General features: G+C 39.3%; 1 protein-coding gene across 2 annotated transcripts in view; it reads right to left on the reverse strand.

Annotated features, from left to right (window-relative positions):
• LOC136853163 (uncharacterized) overlaps nt 1-27,500 on the reverse strand; it is an 84,145-nt gene that overhangs the window by 6,548 nt on the left and 50,097 nt on the right. For both annotated transcript variants that reach the window (XM_067128494.1, XM_067128495.1), the window contains 6 exons: nt 10,452-10,796; nt 9,794-9,932; nt 7,565-7,722; nt 6,014-6,073; nt 2,163-2,307; nt 398-557 (listed from right to left, as the gene is read on the reverse strand). In XM_067128494.1, the coding sequence (XP_066984595.1) occupies nt 398-557; nt 2,163-2,307; nt 6,014-6,073; nt 7,565-7,722; nt 9,794-9,932; nt 10,452-10,796 (1,007 nt within the window). The remainder of the gene's footprint in view (nt 1-397; nt 558-2,162; nt 2,308-6,013; nt 6,074-7,564; nt 7,723-9,793; nt 9,933-10,451; nt 10,797-27,500) is intronic.

Here is a 27,500-nt window from a genome sequence, read left to right on the forward strand (position 1 = left end):
TTACTGCAAGATATTGGTATTTTTGCTTTCGTTGAATCTGCTGGGAAGAAGTTGAGCAATAATGCTTTTGCTGTGATTGATTTCGACAGTCTCTCTCTCTCTCTCTCTCTCTCTCTCTCTCTCTCTCTCTCTCTCTCTCTCTCTCTCTCTCTCTCTCTCTTTCTTTCACACACAAAATATCTCTCTCTCTCTCTCTCTCTCTCTCTCTCTCTCTCTCTCTCTCTCACAAAATATCTCTCTCTCTCTCTCTCACACACACACACAAACTCTTTCTCTCTCTCTCACACACACTCTCTCTCTCTCTCTCTCTCTCTCTCTCTCTCACGCACGCACACTTAAACTATCTCGCTCTCTCACTCACGCACAAACTCTCTCTCTCTCTCTCTCTCTCTCTCACCTAGCATGACGCTGTGGGCCTCTGGCTTGATGCGAATGAGGTAGTCGATGAGGGTGTCAATCTTGTACATGCCGGCGCCCGTCCGATCCGTGGCCAGCAGTAGGCGGGACATGACGTCCGGCGTCAGGCTGATGCCGCACTTCTTGAACGCCGTCTCTACCTGGGGGGGAGGCACGAGAGAAAGGGCATTCACAGGGGCACGAGAGAGAGAGAGAGAGAGAGGGAGATTTTGTGCGTGTGAGTGTGTGTGTATGTATGTGAGAGAGAGAGAGTGTGTGTTTTTGTGTGTGTGTGTGTGAGAGAGAGAGAGAGAGAGAGAGAGAGAGAGAGAACACACATTTTGTGTGTGTGTGTGAGAGAGAGAGAGAAAAAAAACACATTTTGTGTGTGTGTGTGTGAGAGAGAGAGAGAGAGAGAGAGAGAGAGAGAGAGAGAGAGAGAGAGATCTTGATTCATCTCTTATCAGCATGTAAGGGAAATATATTTCTTTATATATATATTTCTCAAATGGATATGAGATAAATATTTCCAAATCTATTTAAGAGAACGATATTCTTAACAACTATATCAAAGGAATATTTCTTAAAATAGTATGTGGAGATATATATTTCTCAGATGTATGTGGGATATATATTTCCAAATGTACAATGAAGAAATATTCATACCTGTATATGAGAGGAATATATGTATTTACTGTATAGTGAGATAGGCAGCTATATATTTCTCAAAAGTAATTGGTCAATGATTTCTTATACATATGTGCAGTTTAAAGCGTCTAATCTTGAACTGCAATTTATCCTTGGATCAAAATAACTACCTTTTTTTATATACTAATCTGTTCACTTGTTAAAACTTGGCTGTTGTTTATGGTGTAAGGGAAATATTAGCTCTTGAATTTTAAGGGAGGATAGTGACATGTCACCATACAAGTAGGCACTTCTGTTTTCCTGGAGCTGATGGTCAAATATCCACAACCGATATCACTGAAGCTCATCGTGATTGGCGGAAGCCTGTGCTGCTCATCATCCACCAGCCAATGAGAAGCAAGATAGAAGCCTCTTTGTTATCAGCTGAGGATATTTACCGTCAGTACCATAAAGACAGACTCAGTGCAGTGACCCTTTGACAGCTGATGCTTCGATTTCTGCCGTTCAGGTTTTACCTTATTTCTGTGGCCTTTCCCCAGTTGGAACTTCAGAAGTTCAAGCGATGTTGCAATGCATTACTACCCTTATACTACTCTTCTTGCATTTTAATACATTCTTATCTATTTATCTATTTATTAATTTATTTTTTTCTGTTTTAATAAGTGGGATCTCTTCTTTCTGTATTTCCCTTTACCTCCTCTTACTTCTTTCTAATGAACACCTTAATATTCTTTGGAAGCTTCTTGAATTTTCAAGTCAATGGCCCCTTTGGTGGGCTTGTTCCATATGAATGTTTCATCTGCTGAGTAATAATAATAATAATAATAATAATAATAATAATAATAATAATAATAATAATAATAGCTGTCGAGCTTCTTTAGCCCACTCTCAGAACACATTCTGTATGCCAGGCTCCTTAGAAACTATAAATTTGAGTCTGGTCTCATTACACCACTTTATAATGAACAAAAAGTGACTTCAGGGACGTTATTTAAGTTGCCAAGATTCCACTATCTCATCTTGTATTTGACTTACAAAGAGGCAGAAGTGAATGGAGTTGCCAAGTATTTTTTTTTATGGTGTAATCTTTCAGATGACCTTTCCGTTCCCTCCCTTACCTGCGGACCAGTGATGTAATCGTTCCTGTCGCGGTCAAAGTTGATCATGATGCCCCGGAGGTCGGCCATGTTGACTGGCTTGTCAGCTAATTGGCGTTCCAGGTCAATGATCAGCTTGGCCTCATCTCGATCGCTGAAGAGAACTCTGCGGTGGACGATAAAGGCTCTTGGAAAGGAGGATTGAAACCTTTGCTTTGCAGTGAATTCACGACTGTTTGTGGGCCATGATTGACTGAATAGATCTGCCCTAAATTGGAAGACTGCAGTATCTGCAGAAATACAGAACTGAGAAAAATGGTAGATACTGCAGTTTTCCCCTTGCCTTACTACTGATTTTGCAGATACTGCAAATGGGACCCCCTAAGTAAAGCATTGAAGAATCATTCTGAAACTGCAGTCACTTGTGTATTAGTGTTTCACGAGTCCAGTAGGTGGCATATATCTCAATTTCGAACATTTTGCAGATACTGCCGTTTTCCATTTCAGGGCAGAGATGTCTATGAGAGTGGGGATTTTGGTGTCATTAATGAATGAGTGGAAATGAGGATACAGCATTGCAAATGAGGAGTGAATGCTAGTGGGAATAAGGATCCAGAAATCTGCAAAGAAAATTGAAGAATACTCAAGATTTTGCAATGTATGAGTCTGTGCTTAGAACTGAGGATTTTGGTCTCTGTAGTGAATGAGTGGAATTTAGCATTCAGCACTGCAAATGAGGAATGAATGCTCCTGGAAATGAGGATCCATGAATCTGCAGGGAAAACTGAAGCCTACTCAAGATTCTGCACTGAATGAGTCTGTGTTTAGAGCTGATCATTCAGAACTCAGCAGTGAATTGGTCACTGTTTAGGGAAATGACGATTCGAAACTCTTTAATGAATAAGTCATAGTTTATCGAAACCGGAATTCAGAATGAATTCTATGAATTCTCTCTACATGACCACACCCAAAATCAATGCCCCTCCAGTGGTTGGGATTAAATGTAAGCAGAAATAGTACCTGAAGTGAACGGAACAGGCATCAAAATCCCACCACTTTCCTGGATGCCTGAATAAAGAAGAAATGTTATAAAAATTTTTGACAAAAATTGCCATTTTTTGGTACCTTTACATTGCTTGTAGGATGAGGATCAGGAACTCCCCAATGAATAAATTAAATTCTGGGGAAGTGATGGTGCAGAAATGTGCTAATTATGAGCAAGTGTTTTGTTGAAACGTCCCTGTTTTCAGAGAATAATTGTAGAGGCGTGACTGAGTGACAGTGCAGTATTGTGACTTGGTAACTGCAGTATTGTGTCTGGATAACAGTGCAGTATTGTGACTTGATAACTGTAGTATTGTGACTTGGTAACAGTGCAGTATTGTGACTTGATAAATGCAGTATTGCGAATTTAACAGTGCAGTATTGTGACTTGATAACTGCAGTATTGTGACTTGGTAACAGTGCAGTATTGTGACTTGATAACAGTGCAGCATTGTGACTTGGTAACAGTGAAGTATTGTGACTTGATAACTGCAGTATTGTGACTTTGTAACAGTGCAGTACATAAGTGTTGGGACAAAGCTTCAGAACTCTGTGGCGAATGATCTCAGGAAGGAAGATTCAGACCTCCGCAACCACTGAATATGGAAATCCAGCTTCAGAACTGGATAAGGACTGAATTTGGGAATGAATCTTCAGAATTCGATAAATCAGAAGAGAAAAAAAGTTATAATGTGGAAATATTATGTTCTAACTTCCTTTACTTGTAATAGTCCTCTAAATTCTTTCAGTACCACAATTCTCTACTGGAAATGGTTCAGATTTATTGTCCTATTCTAGTGTAGAGTTGTTGAGTGAGGTGTTTGGTTTAAGAAGTTAATTTTTCCAGCTTGTGCCGATGGAATTGTAACTCATTGCCGGTATCTACACTAGTTTTAAGGAAGGCATAGAAGAAGAAGAAGAAAAAGAAGAAGAAGAAGAAGAAGAAGAAGAAGAAGAAGAAGAAGAAGAAGAAGAAGAAGAAGAAGAAGAAGAAGAAGAAGGAACCAGTCTTTACCCCTTAAAGAAAACCCCCTACATCGTATAATCAAGGCCACCGAAAATAGATCTATCTTTCGGTGGTCAAGGTATAATGTTGTATGAGCCGCGGCCTATGAAGCTTTAACCAAGACCCAGTGGTGGCATATCCTATATCGTTGCCAGAAGCACGATTATGGCTAACTCTAACCTTAAATCAAATAAAAGCTACCGAGGCTAGGGGGCTGCAATTTGGTATGTTTGATGATCGGAGGGTGGATGATCAACATACCAATTTACAGCCCTCTAGCCTCAGTAGTTTTTAAGATCCGAGGGCGGACAGAAAAACCTGGTACAATAGTTTTCTTTTCAGAAGACTAAAAATCAGCTTGCAAAGCACGCTTCACAGAACAGTTAAACCACAAGTGAAAAAAAAACAATAAAACAAACCAATTCACACGAAAGTGAAAAAAATCGAGAAACGTCAGAGAAATTGAACCCAACTGACGCGGCACCAGCCTGGGAAATCCATTAGGTCAAAATCGTTCCGCAAGCGGAATTTCAGCCGAGCGTTTAAGAAAGCAAACAGTGGACGGCCTTTGGCGTTTGGGAGCAAGTGGCCACTACTCCATAATTCAATGACGAGCGTGAAGTCTCTTTTGTGCTTGGCATCGATTAGCGTTTTTTTTTTTGGTGGGTCCAGTTATTTCCGGCACAGTGCCACCAGGTCTGGGACCCCCTTTTGATGTTAATATGATCGTTATATAGTTATACTTTTCTCCGTAGGGGGGGTTAGTTCCGTCAGTGCAATTCACGCGGTTCACTGTAGGCATTACTTAGGTTTCTCTGCAGTGTTCCTTCGGCCCCTAGTTGCAACACCATCCATTCCTTTTATTCTACCTCCGTTCATATTCCCTTTCTTCTGTCTGACTTTCCAACCCTCTCCTAACAGCTGCTTAATAGTGCGACTGCGAGGTTTTCCTCCTGTTACACCTTTCAGACCTTTTTTTTTTTGTCATTTCAGCGCTGAATGACCTCATAGGTCCCAGCGCTTGTTGGCCTTTGACCTGAATTCCATGTTTTGTTCTGGTCTATAGGTTTACTTTTGTTTTTGCTAGAAGTTGTTTTTCTCTTTTATATCCAGTTTCTTTTGCTATTCTCTTAACTGTGTTCTTCTTTTTTATGAAAAAAAGCAAAAAAGATAAGAGAGTGTCAGAATATGGTTGTTATTCTTGTTATTACATTTAATTTAATTTTTTTTTTACTGTTTTGCTCTTATCCACTTATTTAATTTTTCCTTCTGTTGTAATTTTTTATTCGCACGTAGTTAATGCTGCATTATTCTACTCTAGCTATTTTTAGTCATTTGAAATTCTTGGTTTATTTAAATTACAGAGCCGTACTGACCTGTTATCACATTACATGACGATTCTGACCCGTTTTTAGTTCTCTGTAAAAGAAAACTATTGTGCCGGCTTTGTCTGTCCGTCCGCACTTTATTCTGTCCGCCCTCAGATCTTAAAAACTCCCGAGGCTAGAGGGCTGCAAATTGGTATGTTGATCATCCACCCTCCAGTCATCAAGCATATCAAATTGCAGCCCTCTAGCCTCAGTGGTTTTTATTTTACTTAAGGTTAAAGTTAGCCATGATCGTGCCTCTGGCAACGATATAGGATAGGCCACCACCAGGCCGTGGTTAAGTTTCATGGGCCGCGGCTCATACAGCATTATACCGAGACCAACAAAAGATAGTTCTATTTTCGGTGGCCTTAATTATACGCTGTACAGAAAACTCGATTGCGCTGAAGAAACTTCGGCGCATTTTTTTTTTTTTTTTTTTTTTGGTAACCTACTTGTTCCTTAAGTTGACCTTCCTGGGATACTGTTGTTGCTGGTTTACGCTCGACCCACTCCTGTAAATAAAAGAGAGAAGAAGAATTTATTTCTCATTTGTACATAGTCGTGTGAGAAGCCAAAACTTCATCAGTGAGATGGTTGGAAATTAGTGGGCAGCCTAACTAATGTCTTGCCTATGAATTCTGTTGGGTTTTGGGTCTTATCCTGTCATAAAGCCTTTTTAATATTGATCAGAATGATTGTCGCAGTGATGAATACTCATTTACAAAGAATGGACCTTATTTAGACTTTCAGCCTCTCAAGTTTATCCTGTCTTCAAATTAACTTTAAATATACGTATATTTCTACTCTTCAGGTTAACTTCAATGTACGCAAATGAATCAGTTTAACATGGGAAAATAAGACCTAAGCCCGAAGTCTGATAGCCTTTTATATGTTTTCAGTTTTCCCTAGTAACTGCAAAGTCTTAAGAGGCCTGTCATTTGCATGAATTTGTGGGGATCTTTCCTAGAGAGTGACCCCCAAGGGTTTTATTATCAACCCGGTATGTACCCACCTTTGCGGCGTGTTTAGTACAAGCCGGTGGGGGATGACCGTAAAAGCATAAACAAAAGAATGTGAATATCAAGAAATATTGGTCCTAGATAACGACCCCCGAAAACCCTTGCTTGTGTATGGATGACGTGGGATTTGAGCAGTTCATGAGAAGACCTCATAGATGAATTCGTTAATTGGATCTAATTTTGATAATTAACCCTTAGAGTTTTCCAGGGGACATGAAAACAATATGACGGGTAACTCTTGAAAAAAATTGTCGTTAAAGCCTCTATCCCAGTGGTTTTCAACCGGGGGTGAGAATTTAAGTTTCAGGGCAGGGGGGAATTGTGACCAAGGATTTTTAGTATTATATGTATATTATTTGGAATGTACCTTTTGAGGCAGACAGTTTTGGAAAGGTGGGGTTGTTGTGGGGGGGGGGAGGGGGCGGGGGGCGAATGACATTCTGACATATGGTGAAAGGGTGCTTGGGCCAAAAATGGTCGAGAACAAACTGAAAAGTTTTAAGAATCGTCTTAGTTAAAGATTTCGTAATACCAGAACACTTTAAATTGCCCACATCCCACCCCAAATGCTTTCTTGAACCTTAAATATGAAAGTGTACATAAATATGCTGAATAATTTGTCTGGTTGATAATAATCTGAAGCTGAACGCGACTTGTTGCACGGGTTTTCGTGTATTTCGTAACCGGAAAACGTTCCGAAACTGGTCCATATTACTCCGAAAACCCATGCATCAAGGCGCGTTCAGCTTCATGCAAAGTTTTCACATTTCCCAACTGAAAAACGTTCCGGAACTGGTCCATATTACTCTGAAAACATGCATCAAGTCGCGTTCAGCTTCAGGCAAACATTTTTATATTTAATAACTGAAAAACGTTTCGGAACTGGTTCATATTACTCTGAAAACCCATGCAACAAGTCGCGTTCAGCTTCGTGCAAAGTCTCTACATTTCCTAACTGAAAAACGTTCCGGAACGTTTACGTACTGTCCGGTAGCTGGCAGGGGGGGCGGCGCCCTTATGGCCTCCATCCGCGACTTGGCGAGGTAACCGAACATCTCTTCGTACCGGACCATGGCCACGTGGTCGCCCGACTGCCCAAATTTCCGGCACAGGTTCTTCTGGGCACCGTCGCTCAGGTTGAACTGCAAAGGAGGATGTGGGCATTAGAGTGAATCTTGCACTTTTGGGGTTGGGGGCGGGTTTAGGGTCTTCCCTTGACCTCCTCTTATTCTTTGGAAGCTTAAAGAATTTCAAGTCAGTGGCCCCCTAGGGATGGGCTTGTTCCATATGAATACCTTTCATCTTCTGAATAATAATAATAATAATAATAATAATAATAATAATAATAATAATAATAATAATAATAATATACCGAATTCTTTGGAAGCTTGAATTTCAAGTCAATGGCCCCTTTGGTGGGCTTGTTCCATGTGAATAGGGTTCATCTACTGAGTAATAATAATAATAATAATAATAATAATAATAATAATAATAATAATAATAATAATAATAATATTCTTTGGAAGCTTGAATTTCAAGTCAGTGGCCCCTTTGGTGGGCTTGTTCCATGTGAATAGGGTTCATCTACTGAGTAATAATAATAATAATAATAATAATAATAATAATAATAATAATAATAATAATAATAATAATATTCTTTGGAAGCTTGAATTTCAAGTCAATGGCCACTTTGGTGGGCTTGTTCCATGTGAATAGGGTTCATCTACTGAGTAATAATAATAATAATAATAATAATAATAATAATAATAATAATAATAATAATAATAATAATAATATTCTTTGAAGCTTGAATTTCAAGTCAATGGCCACTTTGGTGGGCTTGTTCCATGTGAATAGGGTTCATCTACTGAGTAGTAATAATAATAATAATAATAATAATAATAATAATAATAATAATAATAATAATAATAATAATAATAATAATATTCTTTGGAAGCTTGAATTTCAAGTCAGTGGCCCCTTTGGTGGGCTTGTTCCATATGAATAGGGTTCATTTACTGAAATAATAATAATAATAATAATAATAATAATAATAATAATAATAATAATAATAATAATAATAATAATAATAATAATTTTTAAATCAGTGTTGTTTGCATCCTAAAGAAATACAGGATCTACGGAGAACCTAGTTATGTTGCATTAAATTTTATTTATTTTTCTATTTTAAGCATTTTGTTATTGATTTTTTATTATTATTTTACGAGATTTAGGCTTTCAAAGCAATTGAGGATCTCCGAAGGGCAAAATCAAGTTATGTTAAATTTTATATATATTTTTTTATTATTTTGGGCATTTTGTTATTGAATTTTTAAGACTGAAAAGAGAGAGTTTGAGCGGTTGGACAGCAAGATAAAAACATCCAGAAAATAAAGGAGATGAATTACAGGGATCTCAAGGTGGAACTGAGAAAGATTAAGAATAATAGTTAGAGAGGTTGGACGGCAAGATTGAAGTAAGGAAGCTTGGGGAATGGAAGTAAAGTAAAAGGCTAGAAAGTTGGAGCATCTCGGGGCCGAAAGAACCTTGCAAGCACCCTTTAGTAATGCCTACAGTGCACCCCGTGATGTGTACCATATTCTTATTTAGTTACAAGCTTAAGGGACCTAGTGATCCAGTGGTTATGATGCTTGCTTCACCAGTGGGAGGGCCTGGGTTCGATTCCCAGGAGAGGAGGAATGGTTCAGGCAAGGTTAGACAAGATTCTTAAGATTCCAGTGTGCCTCTATTGGCCTAAGCAGCAGTGGGATCAGTACCTGGAAGTTAGTTGCTTGTAGTGGGTCACAGCCTTGGTTGCTAATAATATAGAGGGTAGCAACCTCATCCCAAAGTATTTGCTAAAGAATAAGACATTTTCTGGAACCCCCCCCCTTCTTTTGGGGGGATTAGAAGGCGTAAAATAAGGGAAGTAAATGCGTGTAAAAGAAATCATGATTGCCCACCCATATGTATAAGTATGTCAGGACCCACTAAGAGATGTTGCTTTAAATAATATCTTGACGCAAACTGCAATGGAGATTACTCAAAATACCTCAGACATGCAATAAATAAAAAGAAATTTTTCCACAAGTGACCTTTATGTGTTTACAACAGTACTAAATATTTAGCTGTCCTTGTTTTGCAACCTGTAAATAAGTGGGTCCATGGTTTATTTACTTATGTGAGTGTTCATATTAATAAGTCTTCCCATACCTGGAACTTCCTCAGTGTTCCCTTCACTTGGTCTGAGGAAAGGACGCCGTCTCGATCTCTGTCCTGGGCTCTTAGGTTCGACAGCAGGCTCTGGAGAGTTCTCTCTGGGACTTCCTTCATGGCTCTCAGAGCTTCGTTTCTGGAACAGAATGAGAGAGAGGGCATGTATTTTTAATCTTTCTCTCTCTCTCTCTCTCTCTCTCTCTCTCTCTCTCTCTCTCTCTCTCTCTCTCTCTCTCTCTCTCTCTCTCTCTCTCTGGAAGAACTTCATCAATACATTCACAGAAATAGGGATAATCAGCCTTTGTCAGTCAGAACTCACTTCTGCACAGAAGTAGCAAGGCAAGGTCTGTAGACCTTGTAGAAAGGCTTGATCTCTCTCTCTCTCTCTCTCTCTCTCTCTCTCTCTCTCTCTCTCTCTCTCTGGAAGAACTTCATCAGTGCATTCACAGAAATAGGGATAATCAGCCTCTGTCAGTCAGAACTCACTTCTGCACAGAAGTAGCAAGGCAAGGTCTGTAGACCTTGTAGAAAGGCTTGATCTCTCTCTCTCTCTCTCTCTCTCTCTCTCTCTCTCTCTCTCTCTCTCTCTCTCTCTCTCTCTCTCTCTCTCTCTCTCTCTCTCAGAAATAGTTAAGAATGACGTGCAGATACTAACTTGAGAGTAATATCATCCAACTCCGAAAGATTGAAGCTCCCGGTGCCTTCCTTATATCTCCCGTTTTCTCTGATCGGAGGCAGCACTGAAAAATTCCCGCCTCTGTTGGCTATCTCCCCTTGGGACCCTCGTCCCCCAACGTTATAGCCAGGCCCCCCTCCGAGTCCCACGCCCCCAGGGGCCGCTCCTCTTCCTCCATTACCTCCCTGGGCACCACCACCACCGGTGTGGCCTGGAACCGTAGGCCCTCCTAGTGGGATGCTGGAGGTGGACGCCTTTGGAAGGGGTTTGCGGAGCAGGAGGGGGACTCCGCTCGGTGATACCGCATGAACGGTTGGATGTGCTCTGTAAATGGGAAGGTATTGAGTGGGTGTTAAGGTTATCATTGTACCTGCTACTTCGATTATTGTTACCGTTACTGTTGTTTATTATAATTTTTGTTTTTTAATAAGTGGTATCTCTACTTTCTGTATTTCCCTTTACTTCCTCTCACTTCTTCCTAATGAACACCTTAATATTCTTTGGAAGCTTCTGGAATTACAGGTCAGTGGCCCCTTTGGTGGGCTTGTTCCATATGAATTGGATTCACCTGCGGAATAATAATAATAATAATAATAATAATAATAATAATAATAATAATAATAATAATAATAATAATAATAATCTTTTGAAGCTTGAGTTTCAAGACAATGGTCCCTTTGGTGGGCTTGTTCCATATGAATAGGCTTCATCTTCTGAATAATAATAATAATAATAATAATAATAATAATAATAATACTGATGGCGGGAGCGACTTTACATAAACCCATGTAAACTTAGAAGTGATTTGAGCCTCTTATTCAAACTTTTAATCATTCCATCTTAAAACTATCACCGTTACTTTTGAATTGTTCATTGTTGTGTTCTGGATGATGAGATATCGTGGTATGGTGGTGACTATGTAACAGAGTGGGTGACCTGGATATTAAAGTTATGCATGGAGAGCAAGTTCCCAAAGGAATAGGCTTGGAAAACAGCTGTTCTTTTCACTGAAGGAAAAAAGTAATGCAGGAAACTATGAATTACTTAGTGCTTGTGGAATGGTGTGTGGATGTTTGGTGACTGAAGAAGGATACTAGTTATTATTATTATTATTATTATTATTATTATTATTATTATTATTATTATTATTATTATTCAGAGGACGAACCCGATTCATATGGAACAACCGCACCCAAGGGGCCACTGACTTGAAATTCAAGAAGCTTCCAAAGAACATTAAGGTGTTCATTAGGAAGAAGCGATCCCAATCATTAAAAAAGAAAAAAAACAAATTGATAAATAGATAAAAATGTATTAAAATGCAAGGAGAAAACCGGCCTAAGATGGCAGACTGGCAGTATCTGCAAAAATACAAATCTGAGAAAAATGGTAGATACTGCAGTTTTCCCTGGCCTTACTACTGACTTTGCAGAGACTGCAAATGGGATCCCCTTAAATAAAGCATCGAAGAAGAATCATTCTGAAACTGCAGTCACTTGTGTATTAGTGTTTCACGAGCCCAATAGGTGGCGTGTCTCAATTTCGAAAATTTTGCTGACACTGCAGTTTTCGATTTTAGGGCAGTACGGTGTTAGGGTAGTAATTCTTTCCATCTTCGCTTCAACTTCTAAAGTTTCAATTGCACAAAATCCTCGGAAGTGTCGGTAGAGAAACAGTTATAGAGGAAGTTTGAAAGTAGAAGGAAAAGTTATTTGTGATCTACATGGCCTCATAAAAAATCTCATGAGGCGTATGTGGTCGAGTTACGACGATGTGGTAAGAAGGTGAGCGTAGGTGAAATGTTAATATTACTGTTAACATTAATATTAATATTAATTTCCAAAGGTACTGGCAGTTCCTTGGCAGTGGTAATCAAGATAACAATCAATTATGTTTCGGCTGACTTGACCTGACCTGTTATGAGAAACGGCGTAATGTGTGTGTGTGTGTGTGTATATACAACATATATATATATATATATATATATATATATATATATATATATATATATATATATATATATATACATTTATGTATATATTTATAGTTATATATATAAATGTATATAAATATTTATAAATATGTATAAATATATATATATATATATATATATATATATATATATATATATATATATATATATATATATATATATATATATAGATATAAGTATATAAATATCGTTGCCAGATGCACGATTATGGCTACCTTTAACCTTTAATAAAATAAAAACTACTGAGGCTAGAGGGCTGCAATTTGGTATGTTTGATGACTGGAGGGTGGATGATCAACATACCAATTTACAGCCCTCTAGCCTCAGTAGTTTTTAAGATCTGAGGGCGGACAGAAAAAGCGCGGACTGAATAAAGTCTACATATATATCATCGCAGTATCTTAGCAACCTTTCAAGAAATGTCCATACGGTTTAAGTGACCACAAGTTAACATCACTTGAACAGCCATACACACACTGTGTGTTCCAAAGCAAAACGAAAACGTAAGCAGCGAAAGAATTTCAAATAGTAACACTTACCCAAATATACACATTGCCACTAAATAGCGATCAGTCGTCTGACACAAATTTGCCACGGACAGATATAATGTTAAACTCTCTTGTGACATCACGCAAGCAAGCAAAACCACATGCTTCCATTGCACGACAGGTGACAGGTATGTCAATTCACACTTTTTTTTTTATATCTTTTCTGCCATGAACTTAAGTGTAGAAACCCTTTTCAGTTTTCTGTAAAAGGACACTATTGTGCCGGCTTTGTCTGTCCGTCCGTACTTTATTCAGTCCGCACTTGTTCTGTCCGCCCTCAGATCTTGAAAACTACTGAGGCTAGAGGGCTGCAAATTGGTATGTTGATCATCCACCCTCCAGTCATCAAACATACCAAATTGCAGCCCTCTAGCCTCACTAGTTTTGATTTTATTTAAGGTTAAAGGTAGCCATGATCGTGCTTCTTGCAACGATATGAGTTAGGCCACCACCGGGCCTTAGTTAAAGTTTCATGGGCCGCGGCTCATACAGGATTATACCTAGACCACCGAAAGATAGATCTATTTTCGGTGGCCTTGGTCATACGATATAGCGGCTGTACAGAAAACCCGACTGCGCTTAAGAAACTTCGACACATTTTAAAATTTTGTTGTACATTTTCTGCCATACATTGGAGTGGTAAAATTTTTTTTTTTTTTTTAGGTCGATGTCAATAGTGCGTATACTGATTAATTTCCACCAGGGTCGTGTTTTTTTTTATTTTTTTATTTTTTTTTTTTTGATGGAGCGATAATCAAAGTGAGGTGAAGAAGGTCCCGCCTTCAATTGCCATTTGCTCTGACCTTCTGGAGTGGAGGGAGGTCGCTTGCATTCTGCGTGTCTAGCTGGATCGCAGGACTGCTTGCTCATACGAGAGAGAGAGAGAGAGAGAGAGAGAGAGAGAGAGAGAGAGAGAGAGAGAGAGAGAGAGAGAGAGAGAGATAGGTGAGTGTCAGGCAAGGCCAGTATGATTCCAGAGAGAGAGAGAGAGAGAGAGAGAGAGAGAGAGAGAGAGAGAGAGAGAGAGAGAGAGAGACGAGTGTCAGGCAAGGCCAGTATGATTCCAGAGAGAGAGAGAGAGAGAGAGAGAGAGAGAGAGAGAGAGAGAGTCAGGCAAGGCCAGCATAATTCCAGAGAGAGAGAGAGAGAGAGAGAGAGAGAGAGAGAGAGAGAGAGAGAGAGAGAGTCAGGCAAGGCCAGCATAATTCCAGAGAGAGAGAGAGAGAAAAGAGAGAGAGAGAGAGAGAGAGAGAGAGAGAGAGAGAGAGAGAAAGAGAGAGAGAGAGAGAGAGAGAGTGTGTGCGTGTCAGGCAAGGCTAGCATTATTCCATAGAGAGGGAGAGAGAGAGACAGGCAAGGCCAGCATATTTCCAGAGAGAGAGAGAGAGAGAGAGAGAGAGAGAGAGAGAGAGAGAGAGAGAGAGAGAGAGAGAGGGGGAGAGGCCAGCATATTCCATTCCCATGAGAAGTTATGTTTGTCAACGGTGTGCAGTAATGGTTATCTTGCTCTTTGCAAGGAAGGTCAAACGCTATTTTTCGAAAAAGCTTTAATCTCCCATAATATTATACATACTTCTGAAGAGAAGTCTTAGTAACTGCTTTTTTCTGTCCGCCCTCAGACCTTAAAAACTGCTGAGGCTAGAGGGCTGCAAATAGGTATGCTGATCATCCACCCTCCAGTCATCAAGCATACCAAATTGCAGCCCTCTAGCCTCTGTAGTTTTTATTTGATTTAAGGTTAAAGTAAGGCATGATCGTGCTTCTGGCAACGATATACAGGCCACAACTGGGATTTGGTTAAAGTTTCATGGGTCGCGGGTCATACAGCATTATACCGAGACCACCGAAAGATAGATCTGTTTTCGGTGGCCTTGATTATACGCTGTAGCGGCTGTACGGAAAACTCGATTGCATTTTTTGTTTTTAAGATATCTTTTCTTCTTGGTAAGAGAAAACGATTTGGGCAATAATGGGAAAGTTTTCCCGATGGCCGATAATAAAGTCACAGGAAAAAAGTCACAGGAAAAAAGTCGCGGGAAAAAAGTCACAGGAAAAAAAGCCGCGGGAAAAAAGTCACAATTTTGGCTAGGAAAAGTCACAGGTAAAAAAGTAACGGGAAAAAAGTCACAGGAAAAAAGTCAATTTTGGCTAGGAAAAGAGTCACAGGTAAAAAAAGTCACGGGAAAAAAGTCGCAATTTTGGCTAGGGAAAAAAAGTCACAGGAAAAATAGTCACAATTTTGACTAGGAAAAAAGTCACATTAATTTATGGTGTCCGGTAACAAAGTCACAAAGGAAATATTCACAACATTTCTTGGGGGTCATTATCTTTAAGATACTGACAGTCTTTTGTTTATGTTTTTACGGTCATCAATACTGGCTTGTACTAAACACGCCGTAGAGGTGGATACATGCCGGGTTTAAATTAAAACCCTTGGGGGTCACTATCTAGGAAAGATTAATGTGACTTTTTTACCACTGTGACTTTTTTCCTGTGACTTTTTTCCTGTGAGTTTTTTTATCTGGATTCGTTTTCCGAGGGGGGGGGGGTTGTACCATTAGTTCACCTCACGTGGTGCACTGTAGGCATTAATTTAAGGGTCTTTGCAGCGTCCCTTCCTTAGGCCCCCTACTGCAACCCCTTTCATTCCTTTCACTGTACCTCCGTTCATATTCTCTTTATTCCATCTGACTCTCCACCCTCTCTAACAACTGTTTCCTAATGCAACTGCTTTGAGGTTTTCCTCCTGTTAAACCTTTCAGACCTCCTACTCTCAATTTCCCCTTCAGCACTGAATGACCTCATAGGTCCCAGCGCTTGACCTTTGGCCTAAATTCTTTATTTTCTATTCTGTTAGCGGTTCACCTTCTTCTTCTTCTTCCTCTTCTTCTTCTTCTTCTTCTTCTTCTTCTTCATGACAAGTGGCCATCTAATGTTCACCTTCAAAATTGGTGTCATTTTTTTTTTGCCCCCCAATCAGAGGTCATGGAGTGTCTTGTACATCTTAGGTTTTGTGGTTTTGTGGTCTGCTGTTCGTGAGAGGTCGCTATTTTGTCCTTTGAGGAAGGTCACTTGTGCCTGAGCTGTAAATAGAGAGAGAGAGAGAGAGAGAGAGAGAGAGAGAGAGAGAGAGAGAGAGAGAGAGAGAGAGAGAGAGAGAGAGTCGACGTGAAGATAAGGTTTTAACCACACTAACATATTTCTGTGGAAATTTTTTTTATCGTCAGAGCATAATATGATATGCTCTCTCTCTCTCTCTCTCTCTCTCTCTCTCTCTCTCTCTCTCTCTCTCTCTCTCTCTCTCTGTTTTGTAACTACAGTACCAAGCCAAGAGAGAGAGAGAGGGAGAAAGAGAGAGAGAGAGAGAGAGAGAGAGAGAGAGAGCGCTATTTGTTCAGTCGCGATGGTAACAATTGTGAGAGAGAGAAAGAGAGAGTTATTTGTTCAGTCTTGATGGTAACAATTGCCAGAGAGAGAGAGAGAGAGAGAGAGAGAGAGAGAGAGAGAGAGAGAGAGAGAGAGAGAGAGAGAAGGGGGCGCGCAGGCAGCTGCTATTTGTTCAGTCGCGATGGTAACAATTGCAAGAATGCTTGCTTTCCACGTCCGTGATCCCTTCCCCCCCCGCAAGAAAGCATTCGGTAATGGATGAACTGCGTCCTCCTAAAAGCTTTCCATAACAACATACCTGACACTGACATCACACGCAACCAATAGATTTAAAGCCTCACTTTAGTTGCCAAGGTTCCATTTTCCCGTCTTGTATTTGACTTGCAGCGAGGTCGAGGTTCCACGGGACAGTGTTCTGGAACCTGTGCTGTTTTTGTCATTTATAACATAATTAGTGGCCTTGAAAATCACATAGCATTTTGGTAACTTGTTTTAATTTTTCTTTCTTATTTTTAGTATTCTGTAGAAGAAAACTATTGCGCCGGCTTTGTCTGTCCGTCAGCACTTTATTGTGTTCACCCTCAAATCTTAAAAACGCTGCTTTGGCTAGAGGGCTGCAAATTGGTATGTTGATCATCCACCCTGCAATCATCAGACATACCAAATTGCAGCCCTCTAGCCTCAGTAGTTTTTATTTGATTTAATGTTAAAGTTAGCCATGATCGTGCTTCTGGCAACTATATAGGATAGGCCACCACCGGGCCGTGGTTAAAGTTTCATGGGCCGCGGCTCATACAGCATTATACCGATACCACCGGAAGATAGATCTGTTATGGGCGGCCTTGATTATACGCTGTACAGAAAACTCGATTGCGCCGAAGAAACTTCGGCGCATTTTTCACTTGTTTTATAAATTTCGCATTTTTATTGTTCTTTAGATTCATAAGGTACTCTATACACATGAATCCGTAGGGGTGTAATGCCGTCAGTGCTCCTCATGCGTGCACTGTAGGCATTACTTAAGGTTCCTTGCAGCGACCTATAGGCCCCTAGCTGCAACCCCTTTCGTTCCTTTTACTGTACCTCCGTTCTTATTCTCCTTTCTTCATTTCCTCCTGTTACGCCTTTCTAACCTTCTTACCGTCAATTTCCGTTCCAGCGCTGAATGACCTCAAAGGTCCCAGCGCCTGGCCTTTGGCCTAAATCCCATACACTCTACACATTCACGATGTCTGTGTTATTTTAAAGTAATCTGTAAAGTAACTTCGAGAGATCGCCCACATTAAGCCTTCCATTGCTAAGACATTAATAACTGTACTCAAATAGATCTGGAATTCTGTTACCAAAAGATATTAAAAGAATTCCTTTTTCTTTCAAGAGGCAAATTGGGGAGGAAAGATACTTTTGATTCAGTAACTTTTGTTGATTTGAAGCGAATACAGAATTTATGCCAAAGAGCCAAGCGCTTGGACCTACAAGGTCATTCAGCGCTGAAGCGGAAATGGACAGTATGAGGTCTGAAAGGTGTAACAGGAGGAACACCTTTTGCAGTTGCAATGTGAATTAATTGCTAGGAGAGGGTTGAGGAAAGTAAGGTGGAATAAAGAGAATATGAAAGGAGGTACAGTAAAAGAAATGAAAAAGGGTTGCAGAAAAGAGCTTTAAGTAATGCCTACAGTGCACCGCATGAGGTGCACTGACGGATCTACCTCCCTACGGGGAATAATTCTTGTTTCTCGTTATAGCATTTAGATAAAAAAAAATGGATCTGCTCAGTTGTGAAATATTTATTTTCTTTTAAATATTTTCAATTAGAGGGAGATTATTTCTTGTTACAGGAATTTGATAAAAAAAAAATTAACCTTTAAAGGTAATAATGGACCTTTCTAATGGTTCATAAGAAAGGGTGGGCGGGGCGGGGTTAGGAAAATACCTTTATGCTTCTGATGTTCTCATAAGGTCACTTGGACTGACCTCGGGACTATTATTTTTTGCTCGTTTGATTAATGGACGATTACAATAACGGAGATTAAAATCCCTACGAGTTAATTTTTTAGTTTCCTGTAAAAGAAAACTATTATGGAGATGGCTAATTTGTCTGTCCGTCCGCACTTTTTTCTGTCCGCCCTCAGATCTTAAAAACTACTGAGGCTAGAGGGCTGCAAATTGGTATGTTGATCATCCACCCTGCAGTCATCAAACATACCAAATTGCAGCCCCCTAGCCTCAGTAGTTTCTATTTTATTTAAGGTTAAAGTTAGTCATAATCGTGCGTCCGGCAGCGCTCTAGGTGCCAACAATACAGGCCACCACCGACCTGTGGTAGAAAGTTTCATAGGCTGTGGGTAAGAGTTTCATGGGCCGTGGCTGAGAGTTCCATGGGCCATGACTGAGAGTTTCATACAGCATTATACGCTGCACAGAAAACTCGACTGCAGCGAAGAAACCACCATTTCAAGTCACTCGGCTTAATTGAGAACCTGCAGGAATTCGTAGCATAACCTTGGCGTGTTTTGCACCAGATCAATTAGTACCGAGCATTAGTCTTGAAGGGGAGTTACGGTAATTACAGTCAATTACAGTTGATGGCCCCTTGCGCTCTTCCTTTGTGAAAGAATTCGAGGATCTGAGTATTTCTGCAACCTCAGTCTTATGGCCCTCACCTCCTTTGTTCCTTTTACTGTACCTCCTTTCATATTATCTTCCTTCCATCTTACTTTCCTCAACCATCTCCTAACGATAGATTCATAGTGCAACTGCTTTGAGGTTTTCCTCCTGTTACACCTTTCAGGCCTGTCACTCCCAAATTTCCTTTTCAGTGCTGAATGACCTCATAGGTCCCAGCTTAGCTTGGTCTTTGGCCTAAATTCTATATTCTATTCTGTTCAAGTCTTTTGGGAGTGGCTGTCATTTCTGAAGGCAAAGATTGTATAATTAGTAATGGCTAGAAGTAGGGTCTAACCCCTACAGAAGCAGTGGAATTGCCTCTTAGAATAGAGGAGGTTATAGAAATATTCTGTGAGAACCAGGGAACACAGAAGTGAGGTGAGAGTTCCATAGCATGGAACTTAGCAGTACAGATATAAAGAATTTGATTAGAGCCATGCATGGATTCCCTTTTTCTACACTAAATGTGAGAAATGGTTGCTTGCCGGGTTTCACATGGCCATCTGAGAACTAACTTACAAGATCCACTTCCTTCAGCTCATTGGTGGATAGAACAGAACCAGTGGCCAGGGACGGAGAAACAAGCACAGAGGAAGAGAGAGAGACCGAGGTTGATTCATCTGAAAACTGAATTAATTAGAAAATGCAATAAGTAAAAAATGCGCTGGAGTTTCTTCGGCGCAATCGAGTTTTCTGTACAGCGTATAATGCTGTACGAAACTTTCAGCCACGGCCCATCAAAATCTCAGCCGCAGCACATGAAACTCAGCCACGGTCCGGTGGTTGCCTGTGTTGTTGGTACCTATGGCAGTGCCAGACGCACGATTATGGCTAACTTTAACCTTAAATAAAATCAAAACTACTGAGGCTAGAGGGCTGCAATTTGGTATGTTTGATGATTGGAGGGTGGATGGTCAACATACCAGTTTGCAGCCCTCTAGCCTCAGCAGTTTTGAAGATCTGAGGGCGGACAGAAAGAGTGTGAAGGGATAGACAGACAAATAGCATTCTCAATAGTGTTCTTTTACAGAAAACTAAAAGTAAATTTATATGGTTTGGAATTATTGACGAAAAATTCCTGGTAACCCGTTGCCTACTTCGAAGGGTACAAAAGCAGGTCATCTTCGGACTGCACGTTTCAGCTTTGGAATTTTCCTCTTCCCTTTGTGTCTCCTGACTTATATAGCCTTCCTTTTCGTGAGAGGCAGGTCCTGAGCTCTTTTTGAGGCCTGAGCTAGAAAGTTGGGTCATTGGGTTGCCCCTCCCATCGGCCCTCGCTCTTAAAAGAGTGAAAGAATTTCGGGCAAGAAATTGTATATATATATATATATATATATATATATATATATATATATATATATATATATATATATATATATATATGTTACAGGCAGATAGCAAAATGCACTTAGGGACATTTGATTCCCAGGTGGCTAGTACTGAACACGGCGAAATACATTTGACCCCCAGGGGCTAGTACTGAATGGGCTGAAATACATTTGACCCCCCAGGGGCTAGTACTAAACACGGCAAAATACATTTGACCCCCAGGGGCTAGTACTAAATGTGCCGAAATACATTTGACCCCCCAGGGGCTAGTACTAAATGTGCCGAAATACATTTGACCCCCGGGGGCTAGTACTAAACACGGCAAAGTACATTTGAACCCCCAGGGGCTAGTACTAAACACAGCGAAACAGTGTAGGTAAGTCACTGTTTCGCCGTGTTTAGTACTAGCCCCTTTTGGGGGTGGGATCAAACGTCCTTAAGTGCATTTCGCTATCTGCCTGAAATCTCAGGCAGTTCGCGAAATGCCCGGTTTCGCTGTCTGCCCGAGACATATATATATATATATATATATATATACTCCGTGGACCTTGACATGGAAGGGTAACCCTGGGTTAATGTCTTTTCTTTTTTTTTGTCTTCGTGTGGATTTTCGATGTGTGATTAATGATTTCCTTCAAACTTTGAAGGAGAGAGTGGTGCTGTTATTGTGTGTGTGTGTGTACAGACATTCATGTGTATGTGTGTGTATATATATATATATATATATATATATATATATATATATATATATATATATAAATGCTTATTGTCCCTTAATAACATGTGACAAAAATTCACCTGAGGCCACAGGAAAAATAAAAGAATAAGTGCCAAGCACTTTCATGTTATTTCAGCACTTTTCAAGGTACAATGAGAAAGTGTTGGTATAGGTTGGGCTAACACGAAAACAGGCTCTTGGTACTTTTTTTTTATTATTCCTATCGCCTCAGCTGAATATAATGCATATTTCTGGCCTTTATGAGAGTGTCCTGAGAAAGTCCTACCTTCCCAATTTGCAAATTGTTTGGGGATGAATTTGCCAGTCCCAACAATTTGCAAATTTGGAGATTAGCAGTTTCTCAGGACGATCTCATCGAGGCCAAAAGTGGTAATAGGCATTATATTCAGCTGAGGTCACAGGAAAAAAAAAATAAAAAAAGTGGTATACCAAGCACTTGCTTTCGCGTTATGTCAACATATTTCAACACTTTCTCATCGTACCTTGAAAAGTGTTGAAATAACACGAAAGTGCTTGGTACTTATTCTTTTATTTTTAAAGTGGTCTCTGGTGAATTTATCGTCACATGTTATTAGGGGACAATATGTATTTAAATATAATATAATATATATATATATATATATATATATATATATATATATATATATATATATATATATATATATATATATATAATTCGTTGCTTATGACAACTTAACCTCAGTGGGATATTATCTAGAGTCTGCAAGCCTTTATAGCTGTGAGCCTTTATTGTTTTTGCAGCTACATTCAGCCTTTTTATAGTTTTCTAGGAGAATTTCAGTCTGTCCAGGAATAGACTTGAGTTTTCGCTGAGTAAATGATACGACATGGCGTGGAATTTATTCAAGTGGGAACAAAGGCTAGCGTTTTATATCACCCGTAAATGAGTGAAATGTGAGTTTGTACCCAAGCGCACACGTGTAAACGCACGTACATACAAACGTACGTTATACACACACACATATATATATACACACACATACACAATATCGCCAGGACTGAAACCTGTAATGGAGTGTTTCAATCAACTACCTTTGGTCATTGACGCCCAGCCAAGTGGCTCGAAGCAGCCCATTCCGGGATATACTAGATAACACCGAATTAAACATGGAATCCATTACTACCCTAATCCTGTTCTTCTTGCATTTGAATACATTTTTATCTGTTTATTCATTTACTGTTTCTTTTTTCTTTTTGATAAGTGAGATATCTTCTTTCTGAATAATAATAATAATGATAATAATAATAATAATGTGGTATTAAGGCAGTCGGCCATAGAATTACCTTACGCGACATTCATATTTTCAGTAGGACTCATGAGAACGGTATATTGATCCCATACGATACAGAGTCGCGTAGGTTACGCTTAAGAAGCTTCTAGATAACAGCTGTTGCCTTTAACTGCTCAGTAGTGTCTTATATATATATATATATATATATATATATATATATATATATATATATATATATATATATATATATATATATATGTAATATTGTCCCGCAGTTGTCAAGGTCATCATTAAGTAAATTATGTATCCGAGCTGAAATAAAGGATATTATTATTATTATTATTGTTATTATTATTATTATTATTATTATTGTTGTTATTATTATTATTATTATTATTATTATTATTATTATTATTAATATATTTAAACGTGCAGTTCACTGGCCGTAGACTATTTTGTTAATGGAACAAATAAGTATGTGGATATTGTAGGATATCATATTTGCCCTTTATATATAGATAAAAAAATGTCTAATTATTCTGTTTTTTTTCTTCTCTGTGCGTATATTTAACTATTTGTGTTTATTAAAGGCTTTGTATATTTTTTCATGTGAAATGAGTATTTTTTTTTTACTTAATTTTCCTTTATTTTGTTTTCATTTTCAAACGTATATTCAATTTAGGTTAGTAAGTAAATTTTATCATTCTGTAAAAGAGAACTATTATGGAGATGGCAATTTGTCAGTCCGTCCGCACTTTTTCTGTCCGCCCTCAGATCTTGAAAACTACTGAGGCTAGAGGGCTGCAAATTGGTATGTTAATCATCCACCCTCCAATCATCAAACATACCAAATTGCAGCCCTCTAGCCTCAGTAGTTTTTATTTCATTTAAGGTTAAAGTTAGCCATGGATCGTGCGTTTGGCAGCACTATAGGTGCCAACAACACAGGCGACAACCGGGCCGTGGCTGAAAGTTTCATGGGCCGCGGCTGAGATTTTCGTGGGCCGTGGTTGAGAGTTTCATACAGCATTATACGCTGTACAGAAAACCGAAAGACAGATCTATTTTCTGTGGCCTTGATTATATGCTGTAGCGGCTGTACAGGAAACTCGATTGCGCCGAAGAAACTTCGGCGCCTTTTTTTACTTGTTTATAATTACGTACAATTGATAGAATTTACTTTTGCTACTCATGTACGCCACCCAAAATAAAATTGCTCTTGATACCGTTGGGTCCAACCATGACTTGGAGAGGTAACCAGCAATGTGTGCCCGACATTAATATGTCCTCATGTAGTCTGGTCAGTAAAGGGACGGGTGACCAAATGAAGCTAAATAAATAATACTCCAGTGACCATCTTCTGGTAGTTGAGTATGGGTATGGCCGTACAAACCTCTTCGAAAATAATAATAATAATAATTCTTATGAACTAGCAACACGCCTTAGGAGTCAGTCACGAGCGGTAGAAGGGTAAAAGCAAACTAGCACGCAACCCAGGGAATCTGTTACGAGGAGCAGTGGGTCACAGGAAGAACAGAGAGCTTGGCGTGACAAGCAGCGAGCTATTGTGTTTTTCCAAGACAATGGCAGCTCTCTCTCTCTCTCTCTCTCTCTCTCTCTCTCTCTCTCTCTCTCTCGTGCGCGCGTAAAATTCCCGAAACCTTCGCCCTCCTGCATTGAGCGTCTCGCTAATTCCTCGACGTAAACTGAAAGCGTTGTCATGGAGAACAGATAAGCGAGTTCTGGTTCAGAGAGGAGTACCGCAAGGGGGTGGCTGGGGGTGGTGGGAGTTTTGGAAGGCTAAAGAAATTATTGCATAGAAAATGAAGGTCGGCTCTTAACCCGGAGTGAAAATTCAGCTGTAGTCGATGATTATTGAAGGAGAGAAGGAGGTTGGCTAGATAAATGGTGGGCGGAACAACAGGTAAATAAGAAATGTCTTGGCAACGAGAGTGGAAGGAGGATTGGACAACAGACTGACTGAGAAGTGGCTTTGACGTAAGAAGACTGAGCAATATATTGAATGAGAAATGGCTTTGCAGTGAGAGTGAAGCCAAGGAATAGAGGATTATTGTGAATGCAGAAAAATAAACGAAAAAATGCTAAAGCAGTAAATATATGAAGTGTCATTAATAACTGTAAACTGAAAATCAGAATAATGTGAGACTTGGATAATTTGATAAAGGGAAGAATAGCACAAAACAGTGAAATAAGGTAGAATCGAGGAATGATAAAGCTATGACGGAATGGAATATAGATTTTAGGCCAAAGACCAAGCGCTGGGGCCTATGAGATCATTCAGCGCTGGAAAGGAAATTGAGAGTAGAAGGTTTGAAAGGTGTAACAGGAGGAAAACCTCAAAGCAGTCGCACTATGAATCAATTGTTATGAGAGGGTGAATAGCAAGATGGAAGAAAGAGAATATGAATGGAGGTACAGTAAAAGGAATTGAGGGGGTTGTAGCAAGGGGTCTAAGGAAGGGACACTGCAGTGAACCTTAATTAATGCCTACAGTGCACCCCGTGAGGTGCACTGACGGCTCTACCCCCCCTTACGGGCGACAAAGCGATAATGAATCATGACTCATACAGAAATTGGTTGATTTATCGAGAGAATAAATGAGCTTAGTAAAGGTCCCCTTCCCACAAAAATTGAGACACTGAAGATTAAAAAAAAAGGAATACTGATTTATTGATCTAGTTACCTAGATGAGGACGAAGAAAGGAAGAAATGAGTTAATACACTCAAGGTTATAACAAGTACCTTGGTACTCTGTTATTACCAGAGAGAATAGCGCGGACATAATTATTATCGAGGATTACGCCCACCAGGGTTGTAAATCACTATCATGGAGGTTGTACTGGCGCCTTTCATGGACTTGGGGGTGGATGACCACTGTTGTCGTGACGCCAGTTTCCAGATTAGATCTTATCTAAGCCTCTACAGCTGCATATTGAGAATATGCAGCTGAAACCTCACACATGCCTGGATCTACTTCAGGTTCAGTTACTCCTCCATCACAGCAGAAGAGCAGACGAATTTGGAAAGCTATTCTGCCCTAAAATGGAAGACTGGGGTATCTGCAAAAATACAAAACTGTGAAAAATGGCAGATACTGCAGTTCTTCCTTGCCTTACTACTGATTTTGCAGATACTGCAAATGGAACCCCCTACATAAAGCACTGAAGAATCATTCTGAAACTGCAGTAACTTGTGTATTAGTGTTTGACGAGCCCAATAGGTGACATGTCTCAATTTCGAAAATTTTGCTGACACTGCAGTTTTTCATTTCAGGGCAGTATTCAGCCCTACAGGAGTTTTGGCTAATGACCTCCTTCTCTTTTTAAAAAAGGGACAAGTCATATCCTTCAGGAAATACAGGAGGTGGGAGAGAATTCCACATTCTAGTAGCTGAATCGAATTGAATGTAGAATTTAGGCCAAAGACCAAGCACCTATGAGGTCATTCAGCGCTGAAACGGAAACTGACAGTAAAAAGGTCTGAAGGGCGTAACAGGAGGAAAACCTCAAAGCAGTTGCAATATGAATCAGTTGTTAGGAGTGGATCGAGGAAAGTCAGATGGGGGAAAGAGAATATGAACGGAGGTACAGTAAAATGAACGTTCTGGTAGTGAATGGTACCAAGGACTGATCGTACCGGTTGAATCTCGAGTTCTCAATACCCACGCAATGCGGTAACTGGATATTATAAGAAAGTATTAAGAACTTCTTAGATTCATAAATGCCTCGTGTTCAGTCGTCTCTAAATATTTTAGAAACTGTGATAATTCATGTTTAGGAACGTGCCTTGTATAATTAGGGAGTGAATTATATTATATTATTCCTGATAAACAGCCACTGGAGATGAATTATTTAGGTAATCATTTCGAAATCTTCTAATAATATATATATATATATATATATATATATATATATATATATATATATATATATATATATATATATATATACAACGTTGATTATAACAGTCATTAGGAGCTAATTATTTCCGTAGTTATTTCGGAATCATCTGATAATATTAAATATATATGTGTATATGTATATGTAAATATAGAATATATATTTATATATATATATATATAAATTATATATATATATAATTTATAAATATATAAATTAAAGATATATAATTTTATATATATATATATATATATATATATATATATATAATATAATCGTTGATTATAACGTATCCAATGACGTGCAAAGATCTTAAAGTATTAAGAAGACTCCGCCGTCATAACACCGAGCGACATCAATAGTGACAGAAACTCCGGTAACATCGATTTGTTTTGGGAACATACAGTACAGTACCCCCCACCCCCTCGGGGGGGGGGGGGTGTTTAGTGCCGTCAGTGCACCTCACGCGGTGCGCTGTAAGCATTACAGCGCACCCTGTTACACCTGTTACACCTTTCAAACCTTCCACTCTCAATTTCCTTTTCAGCGCTGACTGACCTCATAGGTCCCGGTGCTTAGCCTTTTGGCCTAAATCTCTTATTCCTGTTCTACATTCCAATTCCTAGTACAGTTATACGAAGCTTTCCTGTTGGGGGGGGGGGTGTCACCAGGGAATGGCCGGAACGCGGGGCTCTTGCGTTGAAGTTAGATGCAAAAATGCTAAGGAAAAAGAAATGACTATTTTGAGAACATACATTTGTTTGTATGTTTTCGGGACTTCGTTGCATATTAGTTTTTGTGATCGATAACAGTCCTTGATTCCTCCTCACACCTTTGGACTGTGGTACAGCCTTCCTACTGAGGATGTCGTGCGGTTGGAACTTCTTCTTCTTCAGAAGTTCAAGCGAAGTTGCAATGCATTGCTACCCTGATACATTTTTCATCTATTTATCTGTTCATTGGTTTATTTTTTCTTTTTTAATGGGTGGGATCTCTTCTTTCTGTATTTCCCTTTACTTATTCTTGCTTCCTCCTAATGAACGCCTTGATATTCTTTGAAAGCTTGAATTTCAAGTCAGTGGCCCCTTTGGTGGGCTTGTTCTATATGAATAGGGTTCATCTTTTGAATAATAATAATAATAATAATAATAATAATAATAATAATAATAATAATAATAATAATAATAATAAT

This window comes from Macrobrachium rosenbergii, chromosome 26 (genome assembly GCF_040412425.1).
Source record: "Macrobrachium rosenbergii isolate ZJJX-2024 chromosome 26, ASM4041242v1, whole genome shotgun sequence".
Classification (NCBI taxonomy): domain Eukaryota; kingdom Metazoa; phylum Arthropoda; class Malacostraca; order Decapoda; family Palaemonidae; genus Macrobrachium; species Macrobrachium rosenbergii.